The 16,628-nt window shown below is 44.4% G+C and overlaps 4 protein-coding genes across 8 annotated transcripts; 2 read left to right on the top strand and 2 right to left on the bottom strand.

Moving 5' to 3' along the window:
* The first annotated feature begins 24 nt into the window (after nucleotides 1-24).
* On the top strand, nucleotides 25-3,599 carry LOC105569748 (probable Xaa-Pro aminopeptidase 3). 2 transcript variants are annotated; one of them, XM_012026453.1, is made up of 5 exons: nucleotides 25-116; nucleotides 194-311; nucleotides 803-1,738; nucleotides 1,815-2,177; nucleotides 2,505-3,599. In XM_012026453.1, exons 2-5 carry the CDS (start codon nucleotides 263-265, stop codon nucleotides 2,660-2,662), a joined length of 1,506 nt encoding a protein of 501 aa, XP_011881843.1. In that variant the 5' UTR covers nucleotides 25-116; nucleotides 194-262; the 3' UTR covers nucleotides 2,663-3,599. The 2 variants fall into 2 exon arrangements, with proteins under 2 accessions (XP_011881843.1, XP_011881842.1); XM_012026452.1 differs by having other exon boundaries at nucleotides 55-311.
* Nucleotides 3,166-6,514, bottom strand: LOC105569749 (multifunctional protein ADE2). The gene is made up of 6 exons (XM_012026454.1): nucleotides 6,417-6,514; nucleotides 5,552-5,875; nucleotides 5,114-5,457; nucleotides 4,751-5,026; nucleotides 3,937-4,081; nucleotides 3,166-3,860 (listed from the first exon to the last, which is right to left on the bottom strand). Exons 1-6 carry the CDS (start codon nucleotides 6,421-6,423, stop codon nucleotides 3,703-3,705), a joined length of 1,254 nt encoding a protein of 417 aa, XP_011881844.1. The 5' UTR covers nucleotides 6,424-6,514; the 3' UTR covers nucleotides 3,166-3,702.
* A 1,314-nt stretch (nucleotides 6,515-7,828) lies between these two features.
* LOC105569745 (amidophosphoribosyltransferase-like) lies at nucleotides 7,829-14,544 on the top strand. 3 transcript variants are annotated; one of them, XM_012026449.1, is made up of 8 exons: nucleotides 7,829-8,016; nucleotides 11,648-11,864; nucleotides 12,030-12,322; nucleotides 12,776-13,025; nucleotides 13,097-13,336; nucleotides 13,399-13,526; nucleotides 13,673-13,894; nucleotides 13,962-14,544. In XM_012026449.1, the coding sequence occupies exons 2-8, from the start codon at nucleotides 11,654-11,656 to the stop codon at nucleotides 14,232-14,234; spliced, it is 1,617 nt and encodes a 538-aa protein (XP_011881839.1). In that variant the 5' UTR covers nucleotides 7,829-8,016; nucleotides 11,648-11,653; the 3' UTR covers nucleotides 14,235-14,544. The 3 variants fall into 3 exon arrangements, with proteins under 3 accessions (XP_011881839.1, XP_011881837.1, XP_011881838.1); XM_012026447.1 differs by lacking the exon at nucleotides 7,829-8,016 and adding an exon at nucleotides 8,529-8,608; XM_012026448.1 differs by lacking the exon at nucleotides 7,829-8,016 and adding an exon at nucleotides 8,655-8,675.
* Nucleotides 11,781-16,557, bottom strand: LOC105569747 (general transcription factor 3C polypeptide 6). Of its 2 annotated transcripts, XR_001009537.1 has the most exons (5): nucleotides 15,983-16,557; nucleotides 15,623-15,881; nucleotides 15,348-15,547; nucleotides 14,103-14,227; nucleotides 11,781-11,897 (listed from the first exon to the last, which is right to left on the bottom strand). XR_001009537.1 is itself a non-coding variant. In XM_012026450.1 (4 exons), exons 1-3 carry the CDS (start codon nucleotides 16,139-16,141, stop codon nucleotides 15,375-15,377), a joined length of 591 nt encoding a protein of 196 aa, XP_011881840.1. In that variant the 5' UTR covers nucleotides 16,142-16,557; the 3' UTR covers nucleotides 11,781-11,897; nucleotides 15,348-15,374. The 2 variants fall into 2 exon arrangements, 1 of the variants encoding a protein (XP_011881840.1); XM_012026450.1 differs by lacking the exon at nucleotides 14,103-14,227.
* Nucleotides 16,558-16,628: the final 71 nt, after the last annotated feature.

Below are 16,628 nucleotides of genomic sequence, written 5' to 3'. Positions count from 1 at the left end.
ACTGGTTATACTGTGTGCGCAGCATCGGGAATGCTTCACCTTGTTATTTCCACCATGGTTCAACACGTGATTGGTCGTTCTCAGTTCTCAGCTGTGCGAGTCAGACGAGGCTCGATGTATGTATACACCGCGTATGCTAAGAATTTTATAGGTTAGACTCTACATCGAACGCAAAATATTGCTCTGCTTGCAGCGAGTAAAGCACGAGCGATAAAGTTCCAGCGAGCGTCAGCGGCTGCCAAAAGTATCTGAAGGAAGGAATATGTTCAGCAGCATAAAGCATTCGCTGAGATACAGTCCGAATAAATTCGGTGAGAGACGTACACTTACGCCGGTGCACGACAGCGCGTCAAACGCGAAAGTAAATTGTCGCTTATTGCAGCTCGCGTGAGATATCGCGATAAATCCGATATTTTTATCCGACGTGTAACAAAAAAAAAGGTCCGCGCGGAGAGTCCGAAAAGAATTCTTTCCCGAGTTGCAAGGTGAATTCCTTGTCCGTCCCGTTTCTGAAAACATTCTTGAGAGTTCAAGCGGAGCTCCGAGTCCTTTTTCGAATAGAAAGAAAATTCTCTGCATTAAGAACAGCTCTAGCTTGAAAAGACAAGAGGTGTGTCTTTACAGAATCTCCTTGAACCACCGGAAAGGGATTCTTTCGAGCTCGTCTCGAGCGGATTGCGCCATTCCATAAAAAGAGAAAAGAAAAGTGAACTTGTATAACGATTCTTCGTAAAAGCGGATTCTGTCTCAACGATCACCCGTGCCCGTTTGGATTGGCGTTCAGCATCGATATCGTTTTCAGGTTGTCAACTGCTGGCGTACTTCTCGGCGGAGACGACGCCGAAGAGCAACCTGACGCAGCGAGAATGCACACGGGGCGCTCACCCGCAGGCGTGCGGGCAGCCGACGCCGACGACGCATCCCCATCTGCTCAAGCCCGGCCAAGTGCTGCCGGGTGTGTCGCTCGAGGAGTTGAGGGCGAGACGCGCCAAACTGGCGGAGAGCTTGACGACGAGCGCCAAGAGTGTGCACAGGCAGCAGGTAGTCGTCATACCTGCCTCGTCTAAGGTCTACATGTCGGACAAGATACCGTACGTCTTTCGGCAGAACACGGACTTCCTGTACTTCTCCGGGTGTCAGGAGCCGGACAGTATCCTGGTACTCACGTGCAAGGAGGACAAGCCCTCGTACACCCTGTTCGTGCGGTCGAGGGACGAGCACTCGGAATTGTGGGACGGCCCGCGTACCGGCGTCGAAGTCGCGACCGAGTTGTTCGGCACGGATTACGCGCTGCCGGTCACGGAATTCGAGCGGTTCCTGACCTTGCTCATACAGGAGGACAAGGGCAGCGTGGTGTGGTACGATTACGCGGACGTTGTTCAACCGGTCCTGCATAAGAAGCTGTGCCAGCTGATCAAACTGACGGACAATCAGATATTCGCCTCCCCCAAGATTCTGTTTCATCAGATCCGCCTGATCAAGAGCGCCTGCGAGATCGATTTAATGCGGGAGAGCTGCAGAATCACCTCCGACGCTATCGCGACGACGATTCGGTCCTCGAAGCCGGGGATGAGCGAGCACCAGTTGTTCGCCACTGTAGACTACGAGTGTCGTATGCGCGGGGCCGAACATCTGGCGTATCCTCCCGTCGTGGCGGCGGGCAGGAATGCAAACGTGATACACTACATCAGTAACAATCAAGTTGCACAGAGCGGCGATTTGGTCTTGATGGACGCAGGTTTGTGCGCAGAAAAATTCATAGAATTCTAATTAACACGTCATCGAAACGCTCTCGCGTCTCTGTCCGCTTGTAGGTTGCGAGTATCACGGCTACTCGTCCGATATAACGCGGACCTGGCCAATCAGCGGTAAATTTACGCCAGAACAAAAGGTTCTCTACGAGATAGTGCTCGACGTGCAGAAGAGCTTGATAGGCAGCTTGAGAGAAATGCCGTCGTTGGACAACGCGTTCCGCCACATGTGTTTCCTTCTCGGGGAAAGATTGCAGGAAATTGGCGTGTTACCGAAGGACCTAGACGAGAACAAATTATTGACGGCCGCGTACGCGTATTGCCCGCACCACGTCAGCCATTACCTGGGAATGGACGTGCACGATACCGGCAAGATATCCAGAAGCATAAGGATACAACCTGGAATGATAATAACGATAGAACCTGGTACTCGAAGCGTCATATTTATCTTGTAGCCGAGTTCGGTTGCTTGCACTAGTGCGCACAGTAACGCTTGATACTTAAATCTGTCTTAAATACATGTTCAAAGAGTATTTAGCCAAAATACGATCCGTATGGATGCTACACAGGTCGTTTCACTGGCTAAGAGATATCTCGAGAGATATTTGAGACGATCCTTACATATAAGAATTGACTATGAACAAGTTTTAGCGTGCACTCAGTGCGCATTAGTGTAAGCAACTGAATTCGCTATTAAAGAATCATCTGTAAATTGACACAAGTTAACTCACATGTTTTTCCACGCTGTGCTAGGTGTGTACATAAGTCCGAAGACTCCTTACGCGCCGGCACACTTCCACGGCTTAGGTGTTCGTATAGAAGACGATGTTTTAATAACGGAAAACGACCCAGAAGTCTTGACGAAAAACTGCCCGAAGGAGCTGGCGGAGATCGAGGCTCTAGCGAGCTAAAGCCAAGGATGTTTAGCAGCAAATAATACAAGCAGTGTACATACAGTAAGACGTATATATAGTACATAGTACAGAAAATATAAGTAAGCGCGTGTAAATACATGAAATAATTGCGTATGTATTGTACATGAAAGCGACTGGGGCCTTGGGCGATGTATCGCTTTCATGCATGTTCTGCTGGACATATTTTTTATACATATATAAATCGATTGAATTTTTTAATATTCTTCCAAACCCATCGTTCATTCATTTGAGCGAAGTAGCTCTTTCATATGTTCTGCTGGACGTATCTTTCATACAAAATCAGTTAAATTTTTTTATAATCTTGCAAACCTAGCTTTCATTTATTCATAGTGTATTTACCTCTAAATTCATTGTTGCGTCTTGCGCAACATGGTTTCTCTCTACACACACACATATATAGATATTATGTCTGTGTATTATACAAATATATATTATTTCACTTAGTAATAAAAAAAATAACACAATTTTATGAAACGATAGAGATCTTCGACTTTGCACTTTTATTCTGGATACAACATACATTTTATTATAAATTTATATAAAGGCAAGTTTTACATTATTCGAAAATTTGCTTAAGCGGAAATAGACGAATATTGCATACTTGAAACCAGTAAAGTATTACTAGAATCAGTAACAGTAGAATATATATGAAGAGAGCTAACGTGATCATTGATACGATAAAGTTCAGGTCGTATCGCAATCTATGGCACGATCATATTGTATTTTTTAACAAAATTGTGCCTAAATCTACATGGATGCAAGGCACAAAAAACAAGGAAGAAAACAATCGCTCTATATAAGATATTTCTAAAGTAGCATTCAAAATGAATTAATACACTGAAATGTATATAAAAGAATGTACGGTTCTTCTCACAATTGTATTTGCTGTGTCTCCACGAGACTCTTGGGGGAACAAAAAACAACAACGAAACAGTTGTCTCCGGTTTGACGATATGACGTTTGTAACGCTAAATTTAATTGCCAGTTATCGTTTTGTTAGTAGAAAGCACAGCTGTTTACTTCCGTAATTTAACGTCGGCTTGCTTTAAACACGTGTAGTTTGAGAGTTGCCTCGCTCGCAAACGAGCCCAGACCAGATGATTCTGCATCGCATGGATCTGCGCCGCCGCGAGTGCAGCCGCCTCCGGATGCACGACCGTCGTACAGCCGAGTCCTGCAAATACAATTTATTTAGCTTTACCGTTCGGAGGACAGATTCGATTGCTGCGAATGTAATTGATCGCGAATACCTGAGGGGACGTCGAGCGAGGACCACACGCTTCGTTCGATATTGTCCGATTTCAAAGGTGGGCAATTTATGACAGGCAGGACTGTATTGCCGGAGAGCACTGGGCCCAAACCATTGCTGCGGCCGGCTACCGCTATCAGTACCACCTACGAAAAGAGAAACAAGAAGAAACTCGTGATAAGCTGGAGTAAATAATCTTTTTATGGCTATCGGCCTTTTTATCACAACGAGTTTCGTGATTAAGACACAACAGGATAACGCGGGGCCGCTCCGGCGGGGTCAGTATGGGTTTTTGATACAGTTATCCTTTGCTAGCGCACGCGATATCGCGAGTTAGCCACCAGTGTCGTAACGATAAATATCACGATATAAAGTTGCACAACATCATCGCTGTTGCCGTCAAGTCGCTGCAAGTTGCTACAGTTATCAGCATTGTGTAATTATATATTTAAATGGTACGTGCACGTGCTATCTCTCGTAGTGTTGTATCGATCCTATTACTAGCTATCAATAATTAATTATTAGTTGCACATGACCTGACAGCGATTCAATCTAAATTATGTCTTTTTGCATCTAAATTTCATTTTTTTAACATTTTTAATGCTCGAATAACATATGTTTGCAAGCATATTAAATGGACAACTTGAAATCGGTAAAAATGATCCATTCGTCTAAGCTAAAGTTTTCGAAATGTTGTTCGAACATTTGTGCGTTCGTCGAAAAATAGATTCGACGAGCCTACACTTTACACAGAATCTGTCAAAAGTTTGTTACATAGGTGTAAGCTGCGTAAAAAGATGAAATCTGGAACGTACGTTTTCCCCGCTGCCCTCGTACTCGGCAAGAATATTCAAAGTCTCCTCGGTAGCCTTGTGAGCACTGCAGACTCGGAGTTGCGGCTTCAGACCCAACGCCGCGGCGTGCCTTGCAATGTCCCGGCAGTGCGCCTCGTCGGATGGCGAGCCCATGAGTATAACAACCAACGGGGTGGGCGCTTCGATGACATGATCCAACTGCTCCTCCACCCACTTGAAGTTACACTTTACCGTCTCCAGATTCTGTTGTGTCACGGTGGACAGATCCCTGTACACCTGGACAGGTATGGCAAAAATCTTAAACATCTGATATGACACGGACGAAAACATGCCTCGAGATATCGGCGGGGACAAAAGTCTTACCTGCTTATCTTTCATCTGCTTCTTATCACCGGCAGGCCAGAGTCTCCAGGAGTCGCTGTCGATGATATCAGCCAGTAGAATCTCGCCGTTCGAGTCCACGCCGAATTCTACCTTCATATCTATCAACGAGCTGTTACGCACCGCCCAAGCTCGCTCGAGAATCTCGAAGACGACGACGGTGGTGCGTTTTATAATATCCACTTCGTCCTTGGTTATCTTCCTGCCGCCCATCTGGAAGCCCGCGGAAATGATTTGCTGGTCGGACCATTGCGGATCGTGGTTGGCGTCGTCCTTGAAGAACGTCTCCTGCAGAGGCGGATTGAATCTGTAACCCTCAGGTACGCCTAGAAACAGTTGCGACGCAAATGTATCGTGCGCTCCAACGTTCACCCCGGGCTCTGTTAGCTTCGAGAGGACGGTGTTAACGCATGGACGTACCGGTGTGTCTCTTTAGAAAGCTACCGGTCGCCTGTCTCCTGGTGACCCACTCGATTGGTATCATGTCGCATTTCTTCGCTATGAAGGCCTGCGGCCCGGCAGCCTTAACGAAAGCCGTCTTGATGCCGGCTTGACTGAGCAATCCGAAGACCTTCACGGTGGTGGACGTGCTGATCCTCGCTTTGCCCTCCAAGGCGTGCGACTTGACGCCGTCGCCGGCGGTAATGCGGTCCTTGCTCTCCAGCAGACATAACGTAGAGTCGTTCAGCAGTTCGTAAACCTTCTTCGTCTTTCCCTCGTTGATGAGTTTGCCGAGTTTGTAATCTGTAAAGGACGGAAGGAAACGGTGCCCTCTTAGTATCGGATACGAGGCAAATTCCTTACATTTTACAGATGAAGCAAACGAATCGATAATTCATCCTCGCCTTTCCAACTGCCTAGAATTTCCTCTTAAAATTTATCCCGACAATCGTGCAATCGTGGGGCAAGGTTTTCTCAAACTCTGTCATACATTTTACTAGTAAGTGTACGGTAACATTTACAAACTCCTGGGATTCTTCGGAATGCGATGTTGTCCCAAGATTTTCGGAGGTTCGTAAGTTTGAAGAGAAAACTTTGCGCACCAACGAGGCGCCGCCGGCCGGCATTCGAGTAGTACGCGACCACCTGTTGCTCCGTTTATCCCTGTTACCCCACCTCGCTCTCCTCCGGCGTGATCGCCTCAAGTTATTCGGAGTCGCGAGTCTCCGCGGTCAGTGTCACGTGTCCCGGGGGATCCGCCGCGCCGATCTACGCTTCCACCGAGCGTGGAAGCAGGTGGCAACGGCCGAGATCGTTACCGCTTCTAACGTTCTATCGAACTTACCAGCCATCTTGCCGCTCTAACGTCTGCTATCGGAATGGACGTAAGCCGGCCGACTCCACACGCATTTCTTTGACGGTCCCCACTACGATCCCCGTCCGTCCGATCCCGCCGATTGGCTCGCGCCGGCTCCTCGTTGCGACAACGTGATATCGGTGACGAAAAATCGCTCGAATAATATTTTCGCTCCACATCGGGGCTATTTCCACCGCGTGTCATAATCCATCGTGTCCCGCCGAGTTCGTTTACGAGACGTTCCAGAAGGTTCCGACGCGGACTGGCGGTCGACTGAGTCCTGGACCCGGTTTCACCAACGTCGCCTGACTATAAGCTTAGCTTAATTCGTCCTTTGTCTTTTTCCAACCGTTTACTTTAGGAAAGAGCCAAACACGAATTACAGTAAGATCGAAGTCAGGACGTTTGGTGAAACCGGGCCTTAGACCCGGCCTCCAACGTCGTTTAATCTTGGTTTACTTCATTCTTTGTCTCTTCCCTTATAGAAATGCGTAAGCGAAACAATCACTAGAAAACTTACTGTACATTTACATCTTGTAACTACATTTACACCACATTTGCATCAAATACTGTACAATTATGTCAGACAAAGACAAAGGGAATTTTTGAAAATGTAATTTTTACATTTTACAGATGTAACAAGTCAAATGACGGTTCGATTTCACTCTCACTTATGTTATATAGAAGAAAATCGACATTTTATTCTGTAAATTTTAACAGATAAATCCTGTTACTAATAATATAGAACATATAACGTATTGTGTAAGTTTAAAAAATAAGTACACATTGTGTTGTCTCAACGTTTCTCTTCAGTTATTCTAATAATTTGACATTTAAGGTCAATTAACACAAGAGCAACGTGTTAAACGTTTAACACGAAAATTTTAACGAGAAAACACAAATTATCCAACTGTGTATACATTCTTTCGGAGTTCGCTTCGAACAGATCACGGCAACTCCCAAAGAATTGGAAAAGGCGAATTCTTGCGTGCACAACGACCGTCTGTGCTCTTCTACAATTAAACTAACAAATTACATTGATTGCAGATACAACTATAGTAATTACAAGTCATCTTTCTCATTCGAGTCACGAAATTCAGACCATTACGTCACACGCGCGCCCGCTCGAGGCCGCTAATCGGCGGCTAATTTCAACAATCACGCCGCGGCTGACGTAAATAACGCTGGCTTAAGCGATCTGCCCTTGGCTCGTTCCTGGACGTTCAACGTGGACCTCGCCCCGAGATCTCCAGACGCGACGGAGTCGGGCCCAACTTGGTGGCTCCGACCCGGAGCTCATCAGCATGGCGACTCCTCGCGCGCGGGCCGTCCCTCTTCTTCGAAGGGAGGAGATAACGCGTCGCGCCGACCGAGCCCCTCCGGGCCCACGCGGCGGTGAGTCTCGCCCTCATTGGTCGCGCGCGGGCACCCCAGCATTCGAGAACGCGTTCGGGACGCGGCGGCACGTTTCGTACGCGCCGCAGCGCGGATCAGACGTGTTCCCGAGGCGGTACAAGGAGCACGGAGCGCGTTGCACGTCTTCTCGGCGCACGCGAGGTGTACGCCACGCACGCTCGGCACACGTGAGGTACGTCGCATCGCTTCCCCGGGGTCGGTCCGAGGGTCCCACGGGTCCCCGTTCCCTTCGGGGTCCCTCCGTGCGCGATCCGGAGCTGTTTGGGACTTTTCGAAGCCCCCGTTCGCGCGCGTCTACCGTTTCGGTGCCGAACAGGTAGTTGCCCTCCGTCGTTGTCCGTGGGATCTTGGGCGAAGTGAAGGACGGAGGTGTATACTTATAAGGGAAGAAATCGGGGGCCGGTCGCGCGACGACTCCTGTAGCGCGACGATTCGCCCGTTAGCGGCGAATCTGCTCCGGCTGACCGCGAGTGGCATTGTTTTAATTCACCGCGTTATTTATTTCGTGCCACGCGGTCCCGCCGAGCCGTGACGTGACGACGCGTCAGATAGACAGTTCCTCGTTGTTGCTTAGGGTACATTTATTCCCGCGAATCCATTCTTGACGAACGCCTGGAAATTCACGCTCGGCATTTTATCGCTTTTCAGTTTCGCGAATGGCGAGGATAAACGCCGCTTTCCGGCCCCGAGGCTCCGGGAAAACAGTGCGGTCTTGATGGGTTCATTGTTACGCATACGCGTCACGCGCATTTCATGCACGCTGCGTAAGACTTTTGTTCAGTACGCGAGGTCCTGTCTTTAAGCCTGGTCTCACCATAGTGTGATTAGCAGGTCTGCTCTGTCATTTTGTTTCGTTTTGCGTCGGTCCTTTCCGCGCATCCAACTGGGCAGACCAACGAAAGAAAAGTTGTATGTGTGCTTTGACGAGTATGTATACACACACGCGTCGCTGGATCCTGCCCGGGTGTGTATGGCGGAGCGAATACTACGTGATCGGGACAGATCGCAAAGATTAAAGGGACCGGCAGAGACTGGACCTGCTAGGTTGTGCTGTGGTTTCATCGAACGTCGTTTAACTTTAATCTTGGTTTAATTCACGTTTGTCTCTTTCTGGAGTAACAGTCGGAAGGAGACCGAGAACGGACTAAGCTAAGCTTAAAGGGACGTTGGCCGCCTAATTTTAATCTTGGTTTAATTCACGTTTGTCTCTTTCTAAAGTAACAGTCGGAAAGTGACCGAGAACGGACTAAGCTGAGCTTAAAGTTAAGGGACGTTGGTCGCCTGATTTTAATCTTGGTTTAATTCATGTATGTCTCTTTCTGGAGTAACAGTTAGAAAAAGACGACGAATGAATTAAGCTGAGCTTTAAAGTTAAGCGACCTTAGGCCCAGTTTCACCGAACGTCGCTTAATTTTAATCGTGGTTTAATTCATGTTTGTCTCTTTTTAAAGTAACAGCTGGTAAGAGACAAAGAACGAACCAAGCTAAGTGTAAAGTTAAACAACGTTGGTGAAACCGGGTCCAAGAGAGAAAAATTGAATTAAACTACGATTAACTCATTAAGGCCCGTTTGCATCAACGTTGTTTAACTTTCTTAGCTTAATTCATTCTATGTATTCTTTTTCTAGAGACCTGTGTCCACGATGCTTGGCCCAAGTTCTACTTTACGAGAAATGTGTAGCCAATCAACTTGCAGCTACTCCATAAAAGTGATTGGCTGCACATTTCTCTAGGGGCTCGACCATGAGTCTTTTCCTTCAAAAATTTGATTGACGAATTCAATATTTGTCAATGAAATTGTACACTTTTCACGAGTTCACGATAGAGGAAAAGATTCATGATCGAACCCTAGAACTTGAATCAAGTTCTAGCATCGTGGACACAGGTGTTGAGAGAAACGAAGGATGAATTAATCTAAGAACAAAGTTAAGTGACATTGGTGAAAACCGGAGTGAGTAATCGTCCTCTATAGTTTCAATATTTAAAAAATAGTCTGCGATTTTTCTATTATTTTTACGACAGATTCGTTCGAAACTTCATTTTGCTTGATTTGGTGTCTTCACGTATATCGAATATCGTTAAATAAATTTACTAAATAGTGCCACAGCTGAGTAATTTGTGCAAGTACAGCGTAAAGTTGCGGAACTCGTCCGCACAAAAGAGAAACACAATTTTTTTAACAAAATACGCCGCTCAAAATCGTTCGATTCCGACTCCTCTTCTTGAGTCACCTATTGAAATTCTTGCTTATCCAGTTCAAACAAGTCGAGCGTGACTGTAATTCGATTATTAAGACGCCAGATTAACTTACGATAACGCGGTCGAAGCTCTGAAGTTTCAAACGAAAAGGAAATACAGTTTTTCTCGAGAAACTATCGTCGAATAAAAAGTATCCGAGAGACTACCGTAAGTAAAAACATTTACGTGTTCCCCCGGTTCGAAACGTTGTATCGAATTACGCCGAGTATCTCTATTCGACGAGTGATTAAAGTCCGCGGCGATTGAATATTTAATACATTTTATTTACTTTTAGCCTCTTCAGCGATTTATTCAGAAGATAAATCTCTTTTCCACGTTGATTGAGAAACCAAAATATTTGTTGTAGTAATTGGCGTCAATCTCCTCTAAAAAATCAGAGTCATAAGTCAAAACCATAAGAGATTAACGTTATATCTCTTACTCAGTAGAATTATTACTCCAAATTGCATTTCATAGATTTTCATTAATAACAGAATGAAAGTCCATTTGTGAAGCTTTCGCGTCAAAACTAATATTTACGAAAACAATCTCGATTTATTTCACCGGTAAATAAACGAGTTTTTCTTTTACACATTGGTGATTTCTAACTTTACGAGTCGACTTATACAGAGTCAAACTTACATCAACGAGAGAAAACGACAGCATTACACACTCATATCTACATGTTAGCTTATAACGTGACGATTTCCACATAGTGGAAAATTGAGTCGCAGAAAAATATTGTGCGATTTCTCGCGTGACGCGAAAGGATTGATTTGCTGTAAACACAAATATAACTGTTCTATATTTTGACACTCGTGATGTCAGTACGATGTAAGATGATGAAATCAGTTGCGAAATGCGTATTGCGTAAACGTTGATGAGAAAACATAGTTGTAGCATTGAACAAACGTAAGATATGTCGATTCTATCAGTCCGCTTGGGGGTCAATAGTTTATAAGGGCAACGCAGATAATGCACGGAGGAGAATTGCGAAAGGATCTATTAGGCATTTTAATGGGGTGCGCGATATATAATTTATATCCAATCTATGTGTCTACATGCAAAAGTTGCGAGAAACTTTGTAGGTGTAGAATATTGATTTATTGAGTTTACCAGTGGAAGTTGCATCTAAATTCTAAGAAATCAATTTCACGTATTAATCATCAAAAATTTTCCAATCTCGGAAATCGATATTGTGATAAGTAAACTAAATTAAATGCTGATAATAAGAGAACGTATTTATATCATCGTCGTCGTCGTCTTTCGTGGTCTTTCAATCTAGTTACTTAATTACTACTTATTAATGGGTTTGTTTTCTGTTCCTGCACTGGTAAACTGACGCAATAAATTAGAGTGAGACAAGTATATTTTTCTCATTCTAGCTTACTACACTAGTTCACCAGTGCAGGAACGGAAAGCAAACCTAATGTCTATACCTTAATACTTCACAATTCTTGCACATGCTTGATTTTTTCAAGTGCTATATTTATAAAAATCAATCGTCATTACACATACCGATGTGAAAATAGGAAAAAAATTAATATCTTTCATATTTATTATAGATCGCGATGGAAACGTTTGATGATAAAGATAGCGAACATTGCGCCAAAGCAATGTCTCGCCTTTCCACGAAGGAATCGAAATGTACGAGGCCACGGAGCAAGGGTGAAACCAGGGGGCAGAAGCCGACTGGTCTTACACACGAATGCGGCGTTTTCGGGTGCATCGCTGCTGGGGACTGGCCGTCGCAGATTGACGTTGCTCAAGTTATTTGTCTAGGTAGGTACGCTCGTCTTGTACGATAGAAGTTAGCTGAAATAAAAAAAACAGTGTATGTAAATGTGTAAGAAGAGAAAACGAAACGGCGGAAATGAGAGCGAGGGTGGAGCGTTGGTATTTGTAATACGAAATACAGCATATCTCTCTCTATCTGTTTTCGCTCAGGCTTAGTGGCGTTGCAACATAGGGGACAAGAAAGCGCAGGAATCGTCACGAGCGAGGGCGTCTGCTCCAAGTCATTCCATGTTCACAAGGGTATGGGAATGATCAGTAATATTTTCAACGATGAGAATATGAAAAAGCTCAAAGGAAATCTTGGAATTGGTCATACCAGATACAGCACAAGCGCGGCCAGCGAAGAAGTCAACTGTCAACCGTTCGTGGTGCACACTGCGCACGGGGCGCTCGCAGTGGGTCATAATGGAGAATTAGTCAACACGGAGTCTCTTCGAAAAATGGTAATGCGGAGGAACAAAAGTGTATCTCTCTGCCAGCTTGTTTTCTTAGTTATCTTATCGGGTTATGCGTTAACGCTCCTGACGTCAGAAAGATGTCAGAAGCGAGAAATGACACGCTGGAAATTCTTACATTTCCAGATGAAAAGACGCTTGGATGGAAGACGCTTCGGGTCGCTTTAGCACATTTATACAATTGTCCAAAAACCATCCTTTTCCTTCGATAAACAGTTTATTAACTGTCAAAGGAAAAGGGTAGTTTTCGGACAATTTAACAAGAGTGCTGAAGCAGCCTGAGGTATTCTTGCATCCAAATATCTTTTTATTTGAAAATGGCACGCGTTTCTCAGCGTGTCATTTCTCGCTTTGGACGTTATTAAACAGGGACAATTGCAGCAGGGACCAGAGGAGCCTTAAGGAAACTGAATTCCGTTCTGATCTCGTATGTATGTTCAGGTATTAGGACGGGGCGTTGGTCTGTCGACGCACTCGGACTCGGAGCTCATAACACAAGCGCTCTGCTTGAATCCGCCGGAAGGTGAGGTCAATGGACCTGACTGGCCCGCTCGTATTAAACACCTTATGCAATTGGCGCCGTTATCATATTCTTTAGTGATAATGCAGAGGGACAAGATTTACGGCGTGCGAGATCCTTACGGAAATCGGCCGCTTTGTATAGGGAAGATTGTGCCGATTGGCAATTTAGGTGCGTATTGAAATATTAACTATTTCATAACGATGACTTTTTTAACACTAATGCAAAATAATAAATCGCAGCAAATAACGAGTCTGACGACGATGACGATGAGGCGGAAGGCTGGGTAATATCGTCGGAATCTTGCGGATTCTTGAGCATCGGCGCGAGGTACGTTCGCGAGGTATTTCCCGGCGAGATTGTGGAGATGACTAGAGAGGGCATTAAAACTATCGAGATAGTGGAAAGACCAAATAACAAGCCGCAGGCTTTCTGCATCTTCGAGTACGTCTACTTCAGTCGGGGCGACAGTATCTTCGAAGGTAAAGAAGAACATGAGCGCGTTGGATGTTGAGAAGAAGAACGTTTAATCGTTCGTTTACAGGACAAATGGTATATTCCGTACGTATGCAATGCGGACGGGTACTAGCGCTGGAATCCCCGGTTGAAGCAGACATAGTCAGTTCCGTCCCAGAATCTGGAACTGCGGCGGCACACGGATACGCCAGACAAGTAAATGCAAACAAAATCTAACGCTTAATAAATTTAAAAGTTTCAAACGCTTCGATCATCTCATGTGATCGAAACGTTTAACTCATTCGCACCTAACATCTGGCATTGGCTCTTATTGCCTTTCTTCTTTTTGTCTCATGTTACAGTCTAAGATACCTTTCGCCGAAGTGCTGTGCAAAAACAGGTACGTAGGTAGGACGTTCATTCAGCCCAGCACGCGACTGAGGCAGCTCGGCGTAGCCAAGAAATTCGGAGCGTTGTCGGAGAATGTAAAGGGAAAGAAAATGGTTCTCATTGACGATTCGATCGTCAGGGGAAATACAATCGGTCCGATTATCAAATTGCTACGCGACGCCGGCGCCAAGGAGGTATCTTTTAATGCCGTTTCCTTCCTCGCTTCTGTTTAACTTTTATTACATTCATTCGTGTTGGCAGGTTCACGTTAGAATAGCGTCGCCGCCGTTGAAGTATCCATGTTACATGGGCATCAACATTCCAACAAGAGAAGAACTTATTGCGAATAAGCTCGACAGTGTAAAACTGGCCAAGCACGTAGGAGCCGACAGCTTAACGTACCTCTCGGTCGAAGGACTTGTCGAGGCAGTCAGGTGCCGCATGGACAATCGCGAGAGTAGTTATATCGGCCACTGCACTGCCTGCCTGACGGGAGAGTATCCGGACGAACTACCTGGTGACCTCGACTGGTGAAGACACACACAATGTGCAATTTACAATTGTAGAATTAAACAAAACTCAGGTCTCTGCAATGAAACAACGAACACGTAACACACTGCGATGTACGCTTTGATAAAGTCTCATGTTATAATGCATATCTAAACATTACTTTGTGAAATGTTAAGTTTAGATTTATCGAATAGAACTTACAATATACAAATTTTGATAACAGATTGAAGCCTAATATACAATGCTATTTGCGTCTAGAAGTACTCTATTTTGTAGTCAATAAATACATTTGAAAAATTTGCGCAAGTGAATAAATTGTATATTATACACTGTACACTTGTACACTGTCGACAAATTTTTTAAGCGTTTCGATTTGTTTATATAAAATAGAACGTTTCTAAATGCAGAGAGCGCATTGTAGATTAGGCTTTCTACACATGAAATATATATATATATATTATATATGTAACTATACATAAAATAAATATGAATAAGATTTTCTATTTGCTAGAATATTTCATTAGAAAAGATTTGTACTTTTGGGTTCAATTCAGTATTTTCTAATTTCACGTGCAAAACGTAGGATTGTGTGTGATTGAAATAAAAAGAATGTGCAAGCAAATAATAATATGCGACATGTTCTATTTTCCACATTCAAAGTGGAAGCGTTAAGGACATTATTCCTTATATATGTAACATCTCTTAATCCGATAAATTAATATTGTGACATCGTAAAATTACACTGTGAAAGGTATGGCGTAGTTAAGAAATTAAATATTCTTATTTTATAACAAATTACATTAGATAAAATGGTGTAGCAAACATTTATATTTTTTAATCCGTTTAAATGATAATTTTATATAACTCCTTTTTTCATATAATAAGCATTAACATTATTGTGCCGACTTCATGTTTTTAATGTACAAATGCTTGCAAACTTGTGATAAAAGCATCGACTTCTAAATACTAAAATATTTAGCTAGAACTTTAAAACAGTTCGGGAAAATACTGAAAATCCCTTTCCCTTTTTACTCTTCAACTCGTTGCTATCAGAGACTTGAGTTGTGTTTGATTTTGGAATAAAAATTACATCGTTAAAACTTCAGGCGTATTAGTGAGAGAGAGAGAAGTACGTACTTTAAGAAAATAATTTTGGAAGTCCAATCATGCCTCTTTCGATTTGACTTCATTTGTGGCCGCAAGTGGGCTATCCTCGTCAGATTCCGAATTCGACGCAATACCTTTGGACTTTTTCTCTTCCCTGATTTTCTGTTTCTTCAAAAACGCACTTAGCTCTTCCATTCTGTCATTGCGTACTTTATTCCAAAACTCTACGGCTGGAAAAATTAATTTCACGTTGAAAACAGCACGAAGCACATGGGCAAACGAAGAAAGATTGCTCCATTTCTCACCTTCCTCCTGATACTTCGGGGGCACTCCAGCCTGCGATAACATTTCGGTGTTTGGAATACAACTGGCGTGTTCGGAATCGCCAAGGACCTCGACCCTCGGTTTCGTGAACACTCTCTGCATCTTGAGCAACTTTCTCGTCTTAGTGAAATATTTTAGAGACGGCACCTTATCGAACACTTCATCGTCCACCCTCGGGTTGTCGTCCTTCTCGAAGAACATGTAAGTGCCCATGGCATCCTCATAAGTGCCCTCGTAAAACTGCAATTGTGCAAAACACAATTAGGTAGGAAATAAATACAGGTTTAAATGTAACCCGCACTTTGTATTTTATCCGTTGAACACTACAGGACGCAACGTACCCGCCCGTTAATTTCCATCATGGGATGCTCGGTGTCTATTCCAATCATATCCAGTTGAAGATCCTCATTACTGAACATGTCGCTACCGGTGAGCCCCTCGAACTCCACGTAAACGAGCATCTCTTCCTCGTCTTCCAACGCCTCGTCATCGGACCGCATCTTCGTTACGAATTACTGCTTACGTTCACGGCGAGTAAGGGCATGAGCAAAACGATTGTCGTAACCGTTTACGATTTCTGTCGTAAGTCAATAATTTGCGCGTTCACTTCTGACCTCGACCAGCGTCTGACTTCGGAATCGCAAACACCCACAACAATATTCCTGCTTAGACCCTGAATGAACGTACTACTGTTAATTATAGCGTGTACTAGCTACGCTTACACTTGGCGCGAGACACTACCGTGTCTCGTGATTCCAGCCTGCGATCTGTGATGAGACGTGACAACTCCTGCGACAACTCTTCTTTAATTTTCTCCTTTTACGAAACAGATCGCGTTAACCTTCAAATTGGAGCCTCCAGCTTATAACTTTTCCAGCTGAGCAGCCGGATATAAACCAAATAGCGTTTTACCATCTTGAGATAATGGACGCGGCATACGTAGTTCCTACGTCCACGATAAGATGGCGCTGCGGACCAGCGCGATTT

The sequence above is a fragment of the Vollenhovia emeryi genome, unplaced genomic scaffold (assembly GCF_000949405.1).
Source record: "Vollenhovia emeryi isolate VEMERY1.0 unplaced genomic scaffold, V.emery_V1.0 DF939123.1, whole genome shotgun sequence".
Lineage (NCBI taxonomy): Eukaryota > Metazoa > Arthropoda > Insecta > Hymenoptera > Formicidae > Vollenhovia > Vollenhovia emeryi.
This window is presented reverse-complemented; position numbering and strand designations above follow the sequence as displayed.